At 41.5% G+C, this 15565-nt stretch overlaps 1 protein-coding gene across 1 annotated transcript in view; it reads left to right on the top strand.

The window, feature by feature from the left end:
• The window catches only part of COX15 (cytochrome c oxidase assembly factor COX15), a 14104-nt gene extending 849 nt beyond the window's left edge, over positions 1-13255 (top strand). Inside the window, exons 2-9 of the mRNA XM_007470326.1 lie at positions 761-951; positions 3057-3179; positions 3471-3657; positions 5483-5650; positions 7954-8035; positions 9942-10096; positions 11619-11732; positions 12650-13255. Coding sequence (XP_007470388.1) covers positions 761-951; positions 3057-3179; positions 3471-3657; positions 5483-5650; positions 7954-8035; positions 9942-10096; positions 11619-11732; positions 12650-12781 — 1152 coding nt within the window. The 3' untranslated portion in view covers positions 12782-13255. The remainder of the gene's footprint in view (positions 1-760; positions 952-3056; positions 3180-3470; positions 3658-5482; positions 5651-7953; positions 8036-9941; positions 10097-11618; positions 11733-12649) is intronic.
• The last annotated feature ends 2310 nt before the right edge of the window (positions 13256-15565 follow it).

Below are 15565 nucleotides of genomic sequence, written 5' to 3'. Positions count from 1 at the left end.
GTATGCAAGAGGAAAAGAGCCAGACTGACTAGACATTGCTGTCCCACAGCTCATAGCTTAGTGGGAGATGGAGACAAACCTCTGTGTACTGAATGGTACATTACAGTGTGATGGAGAGGTATAGTGTGCTGGGAGAGTGACCTGTTGCAGATGTGGGGGAGTCTGGGAATAATTCCTAGAGGAGGTGACATCTAAGCTGAGATCTGCAGTAGATATTATCAGTCAGGGGACCAGTAGTGCCCCGGTCAGAGAAAAATCATATTTAAAGACGCATAGGAGAGGGCTTCCCTGGTGGCGCAGTGGTTGGGAGTCCGCCTGCCGATGCAGGGGACACGGGTTTGTGCCCTGGTCCGGGAAGATCCCACATGCTGCGGAGCGGCTGGGCCCGTGAGCCATGGCCGCTGAGCCTGTGCGTCCGGAGCCTGTGCTCCGTAACGGGAGAGGCCCCAACAGTGAGAGGCCCGCGTACAGCAAAAAAAAAAAAAGACCCATAGGAGAAAGAAAATAATCCATATTTAGGTGTAGAGTTAAGTCTGGGGGAAATATGCAGAGATCAGAAGGTTCAGGTGGTGTGGGGACGGATTGGAGGCGGTTGGGAGTGGATGTAGTCCAGATAAGAGATGATGATTTACCAGGGCAGTAGCAGTGGAAATGGGGCCATTCAGGGTACTCCACACCAGACAGAGATTGAGTGTGAGTAGCAGTGGAGTGAAGCCTTTCCCTCTTTCTCCAGTTGTAATTTGTCTGTCTTGATCCGTAGTGTGGTTGCAGCTGTGGGATCAGGCGCCCCTTGAGGCCAGGGCAATACAGCACAATCTCTGAAGTAGCTTTGCAACCTGGAAGGGGTACAGTGTCCCAACCTTCAAAGGCTGCTGAGCGGGTGGTGGGCCGATGGCTCCTGGTCTGCAGTGGAACAGTGGCTGGAGCAGTTATTCTTGGTGGAGTAACTAGGTGAGTAGTTTGTTCATAGTGAGTCAGCTATTTGAGTCATCATTAAAGTGCAGGATGATGGAGGGGGGCGGGACCTTAGAAATCATTTCATCTAGCTCCCTCATTTTGCGTATGCAGAAACTGAGGCCTACAGAGGGAACAGGTCTGATGGCTTGCCCAGCCCTAGAACAGTTTAGGGTTTTACTAGTAGAAGCCCTTCATAAAGACTGGTTCAGGTCCTACCTGTTAGCTGTGCATTGTTTGTGTATATTTCCCCCTACAGTCAGAGTTCAAATATGTCATAAAAATTTTTGTACAGTTTGTTTGAATTAAGTGCAGATAAGTTCCGTACCTCTCAGTTGGTTCCTATGCATGCCTGTTAGGTCTCTTTAAATCTATAAAGATATTTTATAGATTTGGATTCTACTCCCTCCACCTCTCCCACCCCCTTTGCAGTTTTTTTGTTGTTGAAGAAACCCAAGTTATTTGTCCTTTTGGATTTTCTCACAGTCTAGATTTTGCTGATTTCATACTTATGTTGTTTAACATGTTCCATTGTCCCCTGTATTTCCTGTAAACCACTTGTTGCTTGATCAGATTCAGGTTGGGGGGCAGGGGGCAAAATACTTCATAGGTTATTAGAACATTTATAAATATCTGGTGTCTATTAGAGATGTCAACAGCCATTGATGATCATTGCCTAAATACATTATTTCACTAGAGTTGCAAAATTGTAATAGGTATTTTATTAGCTCAACTATAAAGAGAAACTTTCTCTCATCAGCAATTTGGTTATCCTAAGGTACAATGTGTTAGGAAAGGCAAGATAAACACTTGATTCCTTTCCTTTTATTTACCAATCTTCAAAATAAATTGGTTCCCAAGCACTCTCCAAAGGTGACCAATAAAGTGAGTTTTTAAGTATTAGGAGCTCCTAGTTTTAAATATATTTGATATGTTTCAATCCATTGTACTGAGATTTGCCCAAATTGTCCCATCTTTAGTCAGTGGGAACCCCTTCAGACTGGATCCGAAACGGGGCACGAACCCGCGTCTCCTGCATCGGCAGGCGGACTCTCAAGCACTGCGCCACCAGGGAAGCCCCAGAGTCTTTTTGACAGGACCCTAGTAACCTTTGATTCCTTGCTTTCTGGTTAAGATGTTCCAGGTTTGTCTTGTACATTTCCTGCCTCAGACCAGAAATCAGCTTTTTTACTTTTGGAACCCTGACCCCTTTTGGTGAAAATACTTTATAGTGTTAATAAAGCATGTGTTCCTCAAATTCTCTCCACATTCCCTGTGCCCTTATTTCAAAATACCTATGTGTTATATAGGCTGTTATGGGAAACTGCAACAAATTTGAGTTGTATTGTCTTTAAATTCACTCAATAACCTAAACCGATTTATATCTGTAGCAGTCTCTTCTCCCTGTGTAAATGATATTGGTTGGGGCTTCCCTGGTGGTACAATGGTTAAGAATCTGCCTGCCAATGCAGGGGGCATGGGTTCGAGCCCTGGTCCGGGACGATCCCACATGCCGTGGAGCAACTAAGCCCGTGCGCCACAACTACTGAGCCTGCACTCTAGAGCCCGCAAGCCACGACTACTGAGCCCGCATGCCACAACTACTAAGTTCGTGCGCCTAGAGCCCATGCTCTGCAACAAGAGAAGCCTCCGCAATGAGAAGCCCGCGCACTGCAACCAAGAGTAGCTCCCACTCGCCGCAACTGGAGAAGGCCCGCGTGCAGCAACGAAGACCCAACGCAGCCAAAAAATTAATTAAAAAAATAAAATAATATTGGTTATGCATTTAGGACACATTTCTTTCGTCTAAGGGTTGGTTTTATCTGTCAAGCAATGCTAGTGAAAGAAGTAAGGAGAGTTTAATGAAATAGTACAAGGAATAAAGAAATTTGTACCTGATAGCAGCCGCTTCTGACAAAATTCTAAGCAGTAAGAAGAGAGCAAGTTGTCAAAAGAGGAAACGATGAAACAATGTGTTTACCTTTATAGGGGTCACGTTCAGATCCACTTGCTGCTGTAAACCATTTATGAATAATCCAGTGTGGTGCACACACATATACACACTCAAGTTTAATACACTCAGATTTCTTTCCTATTTTAAGGTTGACAGAGTCTGGCCTCTCAATGGTAGACTGGCATTTAATAAAGGGGATGAAGCCACCTACAAGCCAAGAAGAATGGGAAGCAGAATTCCAGAAATACCAGCAGTTTCCAGAATTTAAAATGTAAGTATTATAGGAAATCGGGTAAACTCCCCAGTGGCCCCACGCAATCTATTGCTTATTAAAACATTTCAGAATGTTTAGGTTCCCTTATTTTTCGATATTTGGTTCAGTTATGTTTAGCGAGCTCCCTACGCTAAACCTCCAATTCCAAAGTGATTCTGAGATGGCCAATGAGGAAGAGGGCAGACCAGTCAAGCTTTAAAACCGAGAATGTTCCTGCATTCTGTCAGGAAATAAAAATTAGATGGAACTTTTTTCTCTTTCTTATTTTTGACGTCCCTTTTCACCCAGCTTGAATCATGATATGACGTTGGCAGAATTCAAGTTCATCTGGTACATGGAGTACTCACACCGAATGTGGGGTCGCCTTGTAGGCCTCGCATACATCCTGCCTGCTGCCTACTTTTGGAGAAAGGGCTGGCTCACGCATGGCCTGAAAGGACGTGTTCTTGCCCTCTGTGGTTTAGTTTGCTTCCAGGTGAGATTTACTCGTTTGGGAAACCAGAGATGTTCTCAGGAGCCTCCAAGTTGGCATTGTTTTTAATGAAGTAATCTTTGAAACAGTGTAACAAAGTAGGTAAGAGCATGGATTCTAGTGTCACAGGCCTGGTTTCAAGGCCCAGCTCCGTCACTTAGTAGGGCATGTTGTCTAACCTCTGTAGGCTGTGCTTTCCTTACCTGTAAATGGGGACAATAATAGAACCTACCATTTAGGTTCTGTGAATATTAAGTGAGATCATGCATGTAAAGTGCTTAGAGTAGTGCCTAGAATCAGTAAGCACTCAGTAAATATGTTTTTATGTCACAAGAATTAGAGTTTCTTTTCCATCATGGCTTTCTTCCTGGGTTCTTGTATCCTCCCTTTTTCTAACTTGCCTGCTCTATGGGGAAGTGGGGTCCCTATACTAGAAGGGCTATAGAAGCAAATAGGGAAATTCCAGAAGAGAGAAACATTCTGTGGGATGAAGAATCTTAGAATACAGATGTAGCTGAGAGCTGAAAGTATAAATGGTGATTAAAATTATATAAGTTGAACTTCTCTCTTTTCTTAAGGAAAAGAGCTTTGAGTGACTCCCACAGTTAAGGGGTTAGGGAAGCCTGAGAGCCAAGGAAAGGAGTGTTAGAGAAGACACATGTGAGTATTTGGGTCAAGGTATACAGGCCCTAAGGGAGAGTCTCAGAGCATCAAAGAAATACCAAAATTTGATCAGGAGGAAGCTAATTGGTTGATTTAACTCAAAGTGGTAAGAATACGAACCAATGAAAAGGAATTAAGGAGGGAGATGTAAGAGACAAAATAAAGGCGATAGAAAAAGATAAAGAGTTAGACATTAATAAAAATCTAATAGAAACTAGGGAGGATTGGTGAAACAAAGTGAAAGTTTGTTTCAGAATTAAAAGGAAAAATAAAACCTACTTAAGATAGACTTCCAGGGAGGCAAAAATTTGAAGATGGCAAGAGGAGGGAAGTGAGGGCTGGCAAATCACACTGTATACTCCCTTATCTTCCAGTGTCCTGTGCAGGTGAAGTCACGATAATTAGAGCATCCAGGGTAGTCTCGAAGGGGGAAAGAAATACCCGAAAAGACTTCCTGAGGAGTATATATCTAGAAAAGGTGGGATTCTCCCACCTCTTTAATATGATTATTGGCTGGGGAGAGTCAGGGTGAAAGGGTACCTTATCTGATATGACTAGAACTGACAGTTGTTTGGTTACTTGAAAAAGTCAGTTAAAACAGGGAATCATAGAATAATAATAAATACCTTAAACTTTTCAACTTAAACATGTACTTTCATTACCATTTTTTTAAAAGAGGAGTAGAAATTTAGACACTTTCAAACCAATTTGCCTGAAAAGCCTTCTAGATTTTTATGACTTCCCCCCAAACCTTTATAATTGTCTTTTTCCACCTAACATGACAGTAATTGTTTTTAAGCAGTTATCTTTGTCAGGTTTCTCCAAAGCATCTTGTTTTTGTAAAATCAGCTGTCTTTTTACTTTCATATTTCACTGGTTTACATAATGTTAAATTATGCCAAGTATTTGTAAGCTTTTGCCCAAATACACTTTTGTGTACTTTTCTATATTTGGCTTCTACTTCAATAAAATGTTATTCTAGACAGTGGTGAAGTGTTTTTGGTGCTGTATGTGGAAATTGGGTAGGTCTCAATTCCTGGGATACTGGGGATATGGGAGGGTATGGAAAGGAGGAGTTAGGTGGGAGTACTCGCTTTCTCAGAGAGTAAAGTTGAATAAACAGCTTCAACCTTGTTTTGTTTGCCTCTTCTCTTTTTGGTTGCAGGGCCTGTTGGGATGGTATATGGTGAAAAGTGGCTTAGCAGAGAAACCAGATTCCCATGACATCCCTCGGGTCAGTCAGTACCGCCTTGCCGCCCACCTGGGATCGGCCCTTGTGCTTTATTGCGCCAGCTTGTGGACCTCGTTCTCGCTGCTGCTACCTCAGCACAAGGTGAAGTCAGTCTGTATTGTTTACCACATCTGTACAGATGCTGACAGGGTCAGAGAAATGGAAATTCTGGTACTAATGGGAAGTTATTTGTCAAAATGCATGCATTTCCTTAGTAACACCTATCAGTTTTACCAGAAGCTAGATAGAACCAAAGTTTAGAGAAACATTGAACTTTGGGACTCTGGATAGCTTTGGGACGGCAAAGTAAAAACTGCAATTATTCTTTTGGGCTGGAGCAGCTTATTCAAAGGAGAATTAGTATAGGTGCCAAATATTTTGTCAGCATTGCCTATCAAGAAAGATGAAAAGATGAATTTTAGAAAAAGGAAAGAGTACCAACAACAAGAGATACCCCAACCACTTTACTTTTGACTCCCAGAGGGATGATGGATGGAGAGGTGAGGAAGACCAGAACGAGAGCTATTTGTAGACCTTTAGTGGTGTGCAAGAGTGACGTTGAGTTGTTTGTTCTTTATGTGGGGACCCTACCATTCAGCAAACCTAACAAAATCGTAAACCGTAGTGATCTTGCTTAAAAGTATTTTCTCTGTATGCTGATTAAAGGAAAACACTAGGTATTTTTAAAATGAGTATTATTTTAGGTATTAAAGTCATGGTTGGCCTGGATAACCTGTTCATGGCGTGAAGTTTAGGATGATAGTAGGACTTTTAAATAGAATCATCCAGTAGGTATTTGGAGCCAGTGGTCTGGATCCCAATAAGGACAGGAGATGTTGATTTGGCAGTCATCCCACAGGAAAGCCAGGTGGGGCTGAAACATTGGTATAGTAGATAATCCACACCTGAGTAGTTCCTGTTCCTCTTACTTTCAAAGGCAGACTTCTAAAATGAATTGACTACATCTGTAGCTGTACATCCTGACAACCCATTCTTGTTTTCCAGTTCTTGTCATCTGGCTTCCCCACCCACCCCTATATATACCCAGCCACACATTCACCTCCACACTTATACACATGCCCATAGTCTCCTAAATACTCTCTACCGAATGGTACTCTTAAAGGTTACCAATGACTTTTTAATTATTCATTGTTTTTCTCTTTTTGTTTATTTATATTCTGCACAAATTACAGAAAGGATTTGAGATGCTAGTCAACCACATAGAACTGTGCTGTCCAGCACAGTAGCTACTAGCCACATGTGTCTATTTAAATTCTAATTTAAATTAAATAAAATTAACTTTATATAAAAAAACTTGTTATCGGGGCTTCCCTGGTGGCGCAGTGGTTGAGAATCTGCCTGCTAATGCAGGAGACACGGGTTCGAGCCCTGGTCTGGGAGGATCCCACATGCCGCGGAGCAACTAGGCCCGTGAGCCACAACTACTGAGCCTGCGCGTCTGGAGCCTGTGCTTCGCAACAAGAGAGGCTGCGATAGTGAGAGGCCTGCGCACCGCAATGAAGAGTGGCCCCCGCTTGCCACAACTAGATTATAAAAAAAAAAAAAAAAAAAACTTGTTATCGACTTAAACTTTAAATAAAATTAACTTTTAAAAAAATTTTCAGTTGCTCTAGCCTCATTTTAGATCCTCATTAGCCACATATTGGACAGCACAGATAATAGAACATTTCCATCATCACAGAAAATTCCAATGGACAGTGCTGATATACTGTCCTACAAAATCTTAGTAATGATGCCTAACTCTTCACATACTAGATTGTAAATCATTTGAGGGCAGCACTCTGACTTTCCTTTGTATCTTTATGGTTATCTGTGTATAAAGTTCTTACTAAATATTTGTTGATTCACTGATTATTATCACAAGTTGGCTACAGTAAAAATAAAAACAAATTTTGGCTTTACCCAAAACACTAAATGCAAGAATCTCTACTCTAGGCATTTTATGCAGTTTTGATTCTGATTATATTTGCTAAAAATGAATTATTACACACAGCATGAAAATCCAGTTCTGTACCTTAAGTCACATCACTTTAACCACGGTGAAGGATTTTCCCGTGAACAATGCAGATCAGTTACTGAACAGATATATATTGAATACCTATATGCCAACTACTGGGCTAGGATTACTATAATAAGCAAGTCAGATGGCAGTTCCTGCCTTCACAAAACTTACAAGATAGCAGGGAAGACAAATAGTAAATGTATAAATTTAATAAAATTTAGATAGAATAAAATAGAATATCTGCTGGGAGTAACTTAACCTAGTCTAGGGGTCAGAGAAGATCTGACCTCAGATTGTCTCTGGGGTTTGGCCTTGGAGATCTCTGCTGCCTTTCATAGTTCCTGCATTCAGTTTATCTGTGCGATTTTCTTTTCTTATTTAGTTGCCTGAAACGCGTCAACTCCTGAGGTTGAGACGATTTGCTCATGGAACTGCAGGCCTGGTGTTCCTTACGGCTCTCTCAGGTAGGACTCTTCTTATCAAAGATGGCCTAGCTTCATTCCACATTCAGGTGGGATTTCTTGCCTAATGCTTTCCTTCTGTATCTTTATATTTCCTTTTCATACCTGCCTCTGTCATATACCACCATCTTCATCCTCTTGTTTTTTATTCCTTCCTCCCTTCCCCAAATCCTGCTTTCCAGTTGGTTGAACAAAAATATTGAGTTATCTATCTGGATCCAGACTGTCTAGGTTCAAATCCTGGCTTTACCACTTGTGAACTACATGACCTTGGACAAGCTATGTAACCTCTCTGGGCTTCATGACCTCATCTATAAAATGGGGAAGATGATAATAGTTTGAGTAATATATGTGAAGTGCTTAGCACCTCACATGTAGCAAAGGCTATGTAAGTGTTAGCTGTTGTTGTTATTATTTTTGTCTGCGTTGGGTCTCTGTTGCTGTGCGTGGGCTTTCTCTAGTTGCAGCGAGCAGGGGCTCCTCTTCATTGCGATGCGCGGGCTTCTTATTGCAGTGGCTTCTCTTGTTGCAGAGCATAGGCTTTAGGTATGCGGGCTTCAGTAGTTGCAGCACATGGGCCCTAGAATGCGCGGACTTCGGTAGTTGCGGTGCGCAGGCTGTAGGGTGCGTGGGCTTCAGTAGTTGTGGCTCATGGACTTAGTTGCTCCGCAGCATGTGGGATCTTCCTGGAGCAGGGATTGAACCCATGTCCCCTGCAATGGCAGGCGGATTCTTAACCACTGCGCCACCAGGGAAGTCCCGACATTATTGTTATTACACTACACCAAGATGGGTCCGACAAAAGCCTGTCCTCAAAGATGGCCTTAGATGGGGAGTTTACTGGGGCAAAGAGACTAACACAGATCTTTATCATTCTTTAAATCACACCTCTACCTCTCTTACTCTGGAACTGCCCTATACAATTATCAGTAGCCTCATGTGACTATTTAAACTTAAGTTACTTAAAAGTAAATAAAATTTAAAGTTTAGTTTCTCATTCACATTAGCCACATTTCAAGTGCTCAGTAGCCACGTGGGTGGCTAGCAGCCATTGTACTGGATGCATGACAGATATAGAACATTTCCATCATCTTAGAAAGTTTGATTGGACAGCACAGCTCTAAATAAAACCATCAAACCAGTGATCCACCCAAACCTCCTCCCCTTTTTTTGGTGGAAGAACATGAATTTTGACTTTATAAATGCCATTTATAAAAATAAGGAATGTGATTTAACACACCTGAATCTTTGATCATGACTAATGGATCAGTCATCCATTAAATTCATGGATACCTTCTTTGTGTGTTTACCCAGCATTTAGTTTATAAGATTTTTTTGAGCACTTGAGGAAGACAGATAATAAACAACAAAACGTAACATGTCAGATAATGTTTGGTGCTTCGAAGAAAAAGCAAGATAAGGGGATAGAGGGGGTGGGGGGAGGGCTATCTTATGCAGTATAGGATAACTGGGGAGATCTCTTTGATAAGGTGACATTTGAGTGGAGACTTGAGGAAGTGAAGGAGTAAATTAACTAGTTCCAGAATAGATGAGTAGTTCTCAGTTGGGGAGGTAAGCAGGACATCACAATCACCAAGAGAACTTTTCTAAACTAATATATATGCCTCCTCTAGAGCTTCTAGTCCACCCCTCTAGGGGAGGCATGCCAGAATCTTGGGGTGGGAATAGGTAAGGATGCAGGGGTTTTTTGTTTTTTGTTTTTAAGTTTCCATGGTGATTGTGATATATATTCCCTGTTTGAGAACCTGTGCTATTGATCTTTCTATTCTCTGACTATTCCTTTTGTCTAACTCTGGGATAATAAACATTTTCTATGTCAGAACTAGTATTTGATCTTTGATCTCTTCTTTCTTTCATTTTAATAAATACTTTTTACCTTGGAATACAGGGGCTTTTGTGGCAGGGCTGGATGCTGGGCTTGTTTACAACTCCTTCCCCAAGATGGGAGAATCTTGGATCCCAGAGGATCTCTTTACCTTCTCCCCTCTCCTGAGGAATGTTTTCGAGAATCCCACCACGGTGCAGTTTGATCACCGGATTCTGGTGAGTCTGGCTGGTGGTTACTGGCTACTAAGGACAGAGAGCCTCTTACAGGCTCTGCAGTGTCTGAAGCACTGATGGCAACGCTGAGATGGTAGAGTGGGAATTAGATTTCCTTTTCTTTTTAGAAGAAATTTAGTACCAGTTTTCTGATGTGACGTTTTTGTCTTAATTACCCACACCCCTCTAGCCAAATTCTGACTTTCAGGATACTGCCACCTTCTAAAAGTTCAAATATGCCTTTTATCATCTGGCAAATGATAACTCCCCTCAATCCTGCACATGCATAGGAGAGTCATTTTAGCAAAAATGAGGCTGAGTAGAAAAGAGAGTACAAAGACAGTGGTTGATGAACACACAGCTGTCAGGGCTGAACGAAGACGCCAAGGAGCTAAGAGCATCATAAATACTCATTTTATTTAAGCTAATATTTATTAAGGGCCTGCTATAAGATCAGCTTGGTGGCCTGGGCACGATAAATTGGAGCAGAGAAAGATCAGCAGCAAGGAGACCCGGGAGAAGCGGTAGTGCTATTGTAGTAATGCCGTGAGGGTGATGGGGTTCAGGGCTTAATGGTGGGACTGGGACTTGAGAAGCTTGGTGAATCTGAGAGAGGTTGTAGGGAATAGAAGACTGGCTGCAGGAATAAAGGTAAAGAAGGATCAAAGGAGATCCCAGAGTTTCTTCTGTGGCATGTTTAAAACACACCAGCAGAAATGGGACTGTTGGAATGAGCGTTGAGCTAGAGACAGAGGGTGTCATCAGACTGAGGTACGTTGAGTGTGAGATGATAGTAGTGCACACAGAGAGAGGCCCAGGGGCCTCATATCCAGATGGAATGCTGGGGCTTGGGCAAGTTACCTTGTGTGGGCTCAGTCGCCACTGCCACACAGCATTTTGGAATAAGTCAGGTCTGGTTGAAATTGTCATCGTGGACAGCTCTGAAAAGGAAAAGAAATGAAATTGGTATAGAAAATGATAGAAAAACATTCTGCTTGACATCGTGGAAGGGGGATGGAAACCCTCCTGCCAGCTGCAGACTCTCTTTCTGAAGAGGTGGAAATGAAAAGGAGACTTCAGATCATTTTCAGCCCTCGCTGGCAGCACCACCACAGCCCAGGAAAACAATAACCCTCATGTGCTGGTGTTAGCCCTATTTTAAAAATACAGGATTGGAGTAGAGATAAAATTAGGGATAAGGATGAAAAGAATAATTTAAAAACTGAGGGCCACACCTGGGGGACACCCACATTGGAAGGTGGATAAGATTGCTGAGAGTAAGTGTGTATAAAGCAGTACGTGCAGAAACTTTAGGCGGAGCCATGCCTGGTTGGCATTGAAGTGGCAAACAGAAGAGGAGCGTGGAAGAAGCTGAGGAGGAGTAATCAGGTGGTTCTCTGCCTGGGAGGGGAAAGTGCTTAGTGCTTATTCAGTGGATCTGGTGGAGTTACCTGTAAGGTGAGCAGAAACCAGGAGGGTGGAACATTTCTTCCTGGCACTTGATGAGACTCTTTCCTCCCTGCAGGGAATCACTTCAGTTGCTGCCATTACAGCACTCTACTTCCTCTCCCGGAGAATTCCCCTTCCTCGAAGGACCAAGATCGCAGCAGTGACTCTGCTAGCTTTGGCATACACACAGGTATAAGCCACTTCTTTTTGTTCTGAAGGTGTCCTCAAAACAAAATTTAAGAAGAAAGGTGACAGACTAGGAGAAAATATTTTCAATATTTATAGTAGACTAAAAGGTTAACAACCGGAGAATAAGTAAAGGATATTAATACACAATTCTCACAAGAGGAATGATGAATGGCCAATAAATATGAAAAGCTGTTTAGCCTCACATATGATCAGAGAGGAACAAATTAAAGCAATGTGTGCCATTTTGTACCTGTCAGATTGGAAAAAAAAAGAAAAAAAAAAGGTAAGCAGATGTTGGCATGGGTATAGGAAAATGGATACCTTTGTATATTCTTAGCAAGAGCATGAGTTGGTATAGCTCTTTTTAGTGAGCGTTTGGCAATATCTTTTGAAGTGTTAAATGTTTAATCCTTTCATCGAGCATATTGACTTATTAATGCCTGACCTGTCCAAGGAAATTCATTGTGGAATTACTGTGATAGTGAAAAATTGGAAACAGCCTAAATAAACACCTATGGTATATCCATACTGTGGAATACTGTACTGTAGTTTAAAATAATAAGATCTCAAGACATACATTAAGTGAAAAAAAGCAAGTGACAGAACAATATATTTTTTAAAAGCACCAAGCTGTTTTTCTATAAACATGTATACAAAAGTATAGGTGTGTAGAAAGTGACAGTGGCTGCCTTTGGGGAGAACTGGGCTAGATGAAGGATGATTAAAAGGAGTTTTAGGTTTATCTAATTTGTTTGAATTTCCTTTGTTTTAAGTCTACTTGTGAAATTTAACAATATATGTTTTAATGTTCTGATGGGAGGATGTGGAGGATTTGTGTATCTGGTTATCCATGCCAGTCATTTCAGCTCTGAATATGTGGTTCCCACTTGGCTTACTGCTTTCTTTCCTTTGTAACAGGTGGGCTTGGGCATTAGCACTCTGCTGATGTACGTCCCAACTCCTTTGGCTGCCACTCACCAGTCGGGCTCCCTGGCTGTGCTCAGTGTTGCCCTTTGGCTCATGAATGAACTCCGAAGAGTCCCAAAATAATTCTCAAGAATCAGCTTCCTAGGACTGAAACTGTGCTTCTGAGAGATTATCAGAGAACACAAGAACTTGAACTTTTCTGAGAGGATGACCTTGGTATACCAAGTGGTTTCCAAACTGATCAAGTTATTTAAATTGTTTGCCTATTTTTGGGACGGTCACTGAATCAAGAAAGTCATTAAGTATGGTTATGCTAAAGGTTCCTTTTTCAATCCATTACTTTTTGTGTTGAAAATCGGATTTAATGTAGAGAAAGAATTGTCTGTCATTTGCTTCTTAACAGGCTGTGTCTCAGGATTCTTAAATGTTGACAAGCTGTTGGTTCTACATGCATAATCTCTGTCTCCTTGACCTCCTGAGTCCTGGATTCTGCCTATGTAGAAATTCTTTATGGTCTCAACTTCACTTCCATCACGTAATGATTCAAAGGGATAGATTGGCATACCCTAAGGTAGCCAGATAGATAGCCTTCAGCAAGAAATAGCTGCTGTCTTCTAGTGTTCTGATTTTCAAAACTGGGGAAAGCACTAACCTAGTTCCTCCTGAGATAGGGCTGTTACATTACTAGGTGAGATGAATGGAATACAGTATAAATCAGTTCCTGAAAGGGTTTCTCAACAGCCTCATGGATAAGAAAAATATGGCCTTAATGGTGTAGTACATGGACATCTATTCAGGTATTTAAACAAATTGTTGATTAATGAATGTGTGATTTTGGCCTCTATTGATATTTCACAGGGCTGTTATTCAACTTTATTTTTTAAATCAGCAATTTGAATGAAGGCATCAGAAAGATTTGAGAGTGGAGCAACCCAACATTGCTGATGTAATAGAAGACAATTACAACTCAAAACAGTTCCACAGTGGCACCATCAAGATGAAATTAAACAGGTCATAAATGTAGCATCTTCATTTAAATTATAAATAGCTTGTATAAATTTGGGGTAGAGAAAACTGGCTTATCATTTTATATAAAAAAGACTTAGGGGAGGGACTTCAGTTGGACACAGGCTCGACATGAACCAGCCATGTGATGACACTGATAAAAATTAGTGGTGTTTCAGATTTTATCAATAGAAGTGTCACAGCCATGGTCAGAAGATCTCAATGCAAATGCTGCATTTCACTCTGGGTACATTTTTCAAGGAGGATCTATATCCATCAAAGGGACCAGGATGGTGAGGAGTCCAGAACGTGTTTCACACAGGGAATACTCGAAGGAACTAGGGGTATTCAGCTGGAGGAGAACGTTCAGAGAGAAAACAAGAATCCTGCCCTTGAGAAGTTGAAGCCCCTTCATGCAGAAGAAGGGATGAGCTTCCTTTGTGCTGCAGAGCTGGGAGCAGTGGGTGAAAGTTGCAGAAAGTTTGTTTTTAGTTTTGTAGAAGGCAAGAGTCAATTGGACTAAATCAAATGGCCACTAGGGTCAGGCTGGTGCTGACTGGCAAACTGGAGAGCAGATGCCTGAATAAGGGACTACACTACTGCTGAGTGCTGGCCTCTTGCTGCTCTGCAGGTCCAGAGTTGTCAGATCTGATTTTTCAAAGAAACTAAACATCCAGATTTTTATGTGAATGCTCTCAAGTCTTTTAGAACGTTATGCAGGCTAAACAGATCTGGGAGCCATAAATGACCTAAGATTTGCCCCTGTACAATCGCTGAACTAATGATCTCAGTTCCCTTTCAACTTCAATATTCTCTGGGTTTCAGTGTGACCAACAGTGTATCATTCTCAAATGGTTCTTAGCAAAATACAATTAGACAGTTTGATTCTTAAAAAGTCCTGCCCCCTGGAGCTGGTTCCCAACTTCTCTCATGTTAGAATCTTTCAGGATCCTATCCCCAGCCTCAGCCAAGACCAATTAAATCACAATCTCTGAAAGCAGTAATAAGCGAATTCCCCAGGTGATTCTGATGTGCAAAGTTTGTGAACCACTGCCCTAGGCCTTAGTAGCCTAGTTACCTTAGAAAGTTTTGACCAGTTTATTCCCATTCCCTCCAAATTTCCACCCCACCCTATCATCTCATTTAATCTGCTTTGTTGATCCTATTAGTGTGCTAATGGGGTATCACCTCTTCTAGATAGAATTCTCTAAAGAAGGGCAGCTGTAGTCACTGGGGCAGGTTGCCATACCATCATCTCCTGATCCCCAAATTAAGATTGTTCTTAGTTAATAACGGAGTCTGCAGAGGGCAGCCTGATCCAACTCAAAGAACCACATGCTAATGCTGCTACTGTTCCCTCCAAAAAAGTAGCACTGAATGAATTAAATAAGTTTAAGTTGCAGATGTTTTACTTCATTGTTTTCTTTTATTAAAGATGAGTAAGTTTGGAAAAACAGATCTGGTTGCATTGAGTGATATAACTGTATTATGCCCATCTATGAGCTCCTGGTGAATGGATATTATCTGAATTATTTTTGTTTGCATTATTCCCAGCACCAGACAAATACCAAATATTGCACGAATGAATGGAAAATGGATGATTACAAGCTGATGTCCCAGACACTGCTTTCAAAATAAGTCATCATACCTAGAAGATGAAATGGATTTCCCTTAATATTTTCAAAAGTCTCTCAACAATTCTGTCAGTTGTTTTTAAAACATCAAAGGAGATTAATACACCTGGCTTTCTTAATCAACCCAGAATATCTTTGTCTTTAACTCAGACTGACAAATGCTGTCCATTTTGGCAAGGGTAATAATTAGCCACTGCCTAAAGTGATGCTGGCTGCAAAGACCAACACTGATGATCATAATAGTAGGATAGCCAGTTTATCTTCAGCA

The sequence above is a fragment of the Lipotes vexillifer genome, unplaced genomic scaffold (genome assembly GCF_000442215.2).
Source record: "Lipotes vexillifer unplaced genomic scaffold, Lipotes_vexillifer_v1.1 scaffold916, whole genome shotgun sequence".
Taxonomy (NCBI): Eukaryota; Metazoa; Chordata; class Mammalia; order Artiodactyla; family Lipotidae; genus Lipotes; species Lipotes vexillifer.
The sequence above is the reverse complement of the archived record's forward strand: the minus strand, read 5'-3'. Positions and strand labels throughout refer to the sequence as shown.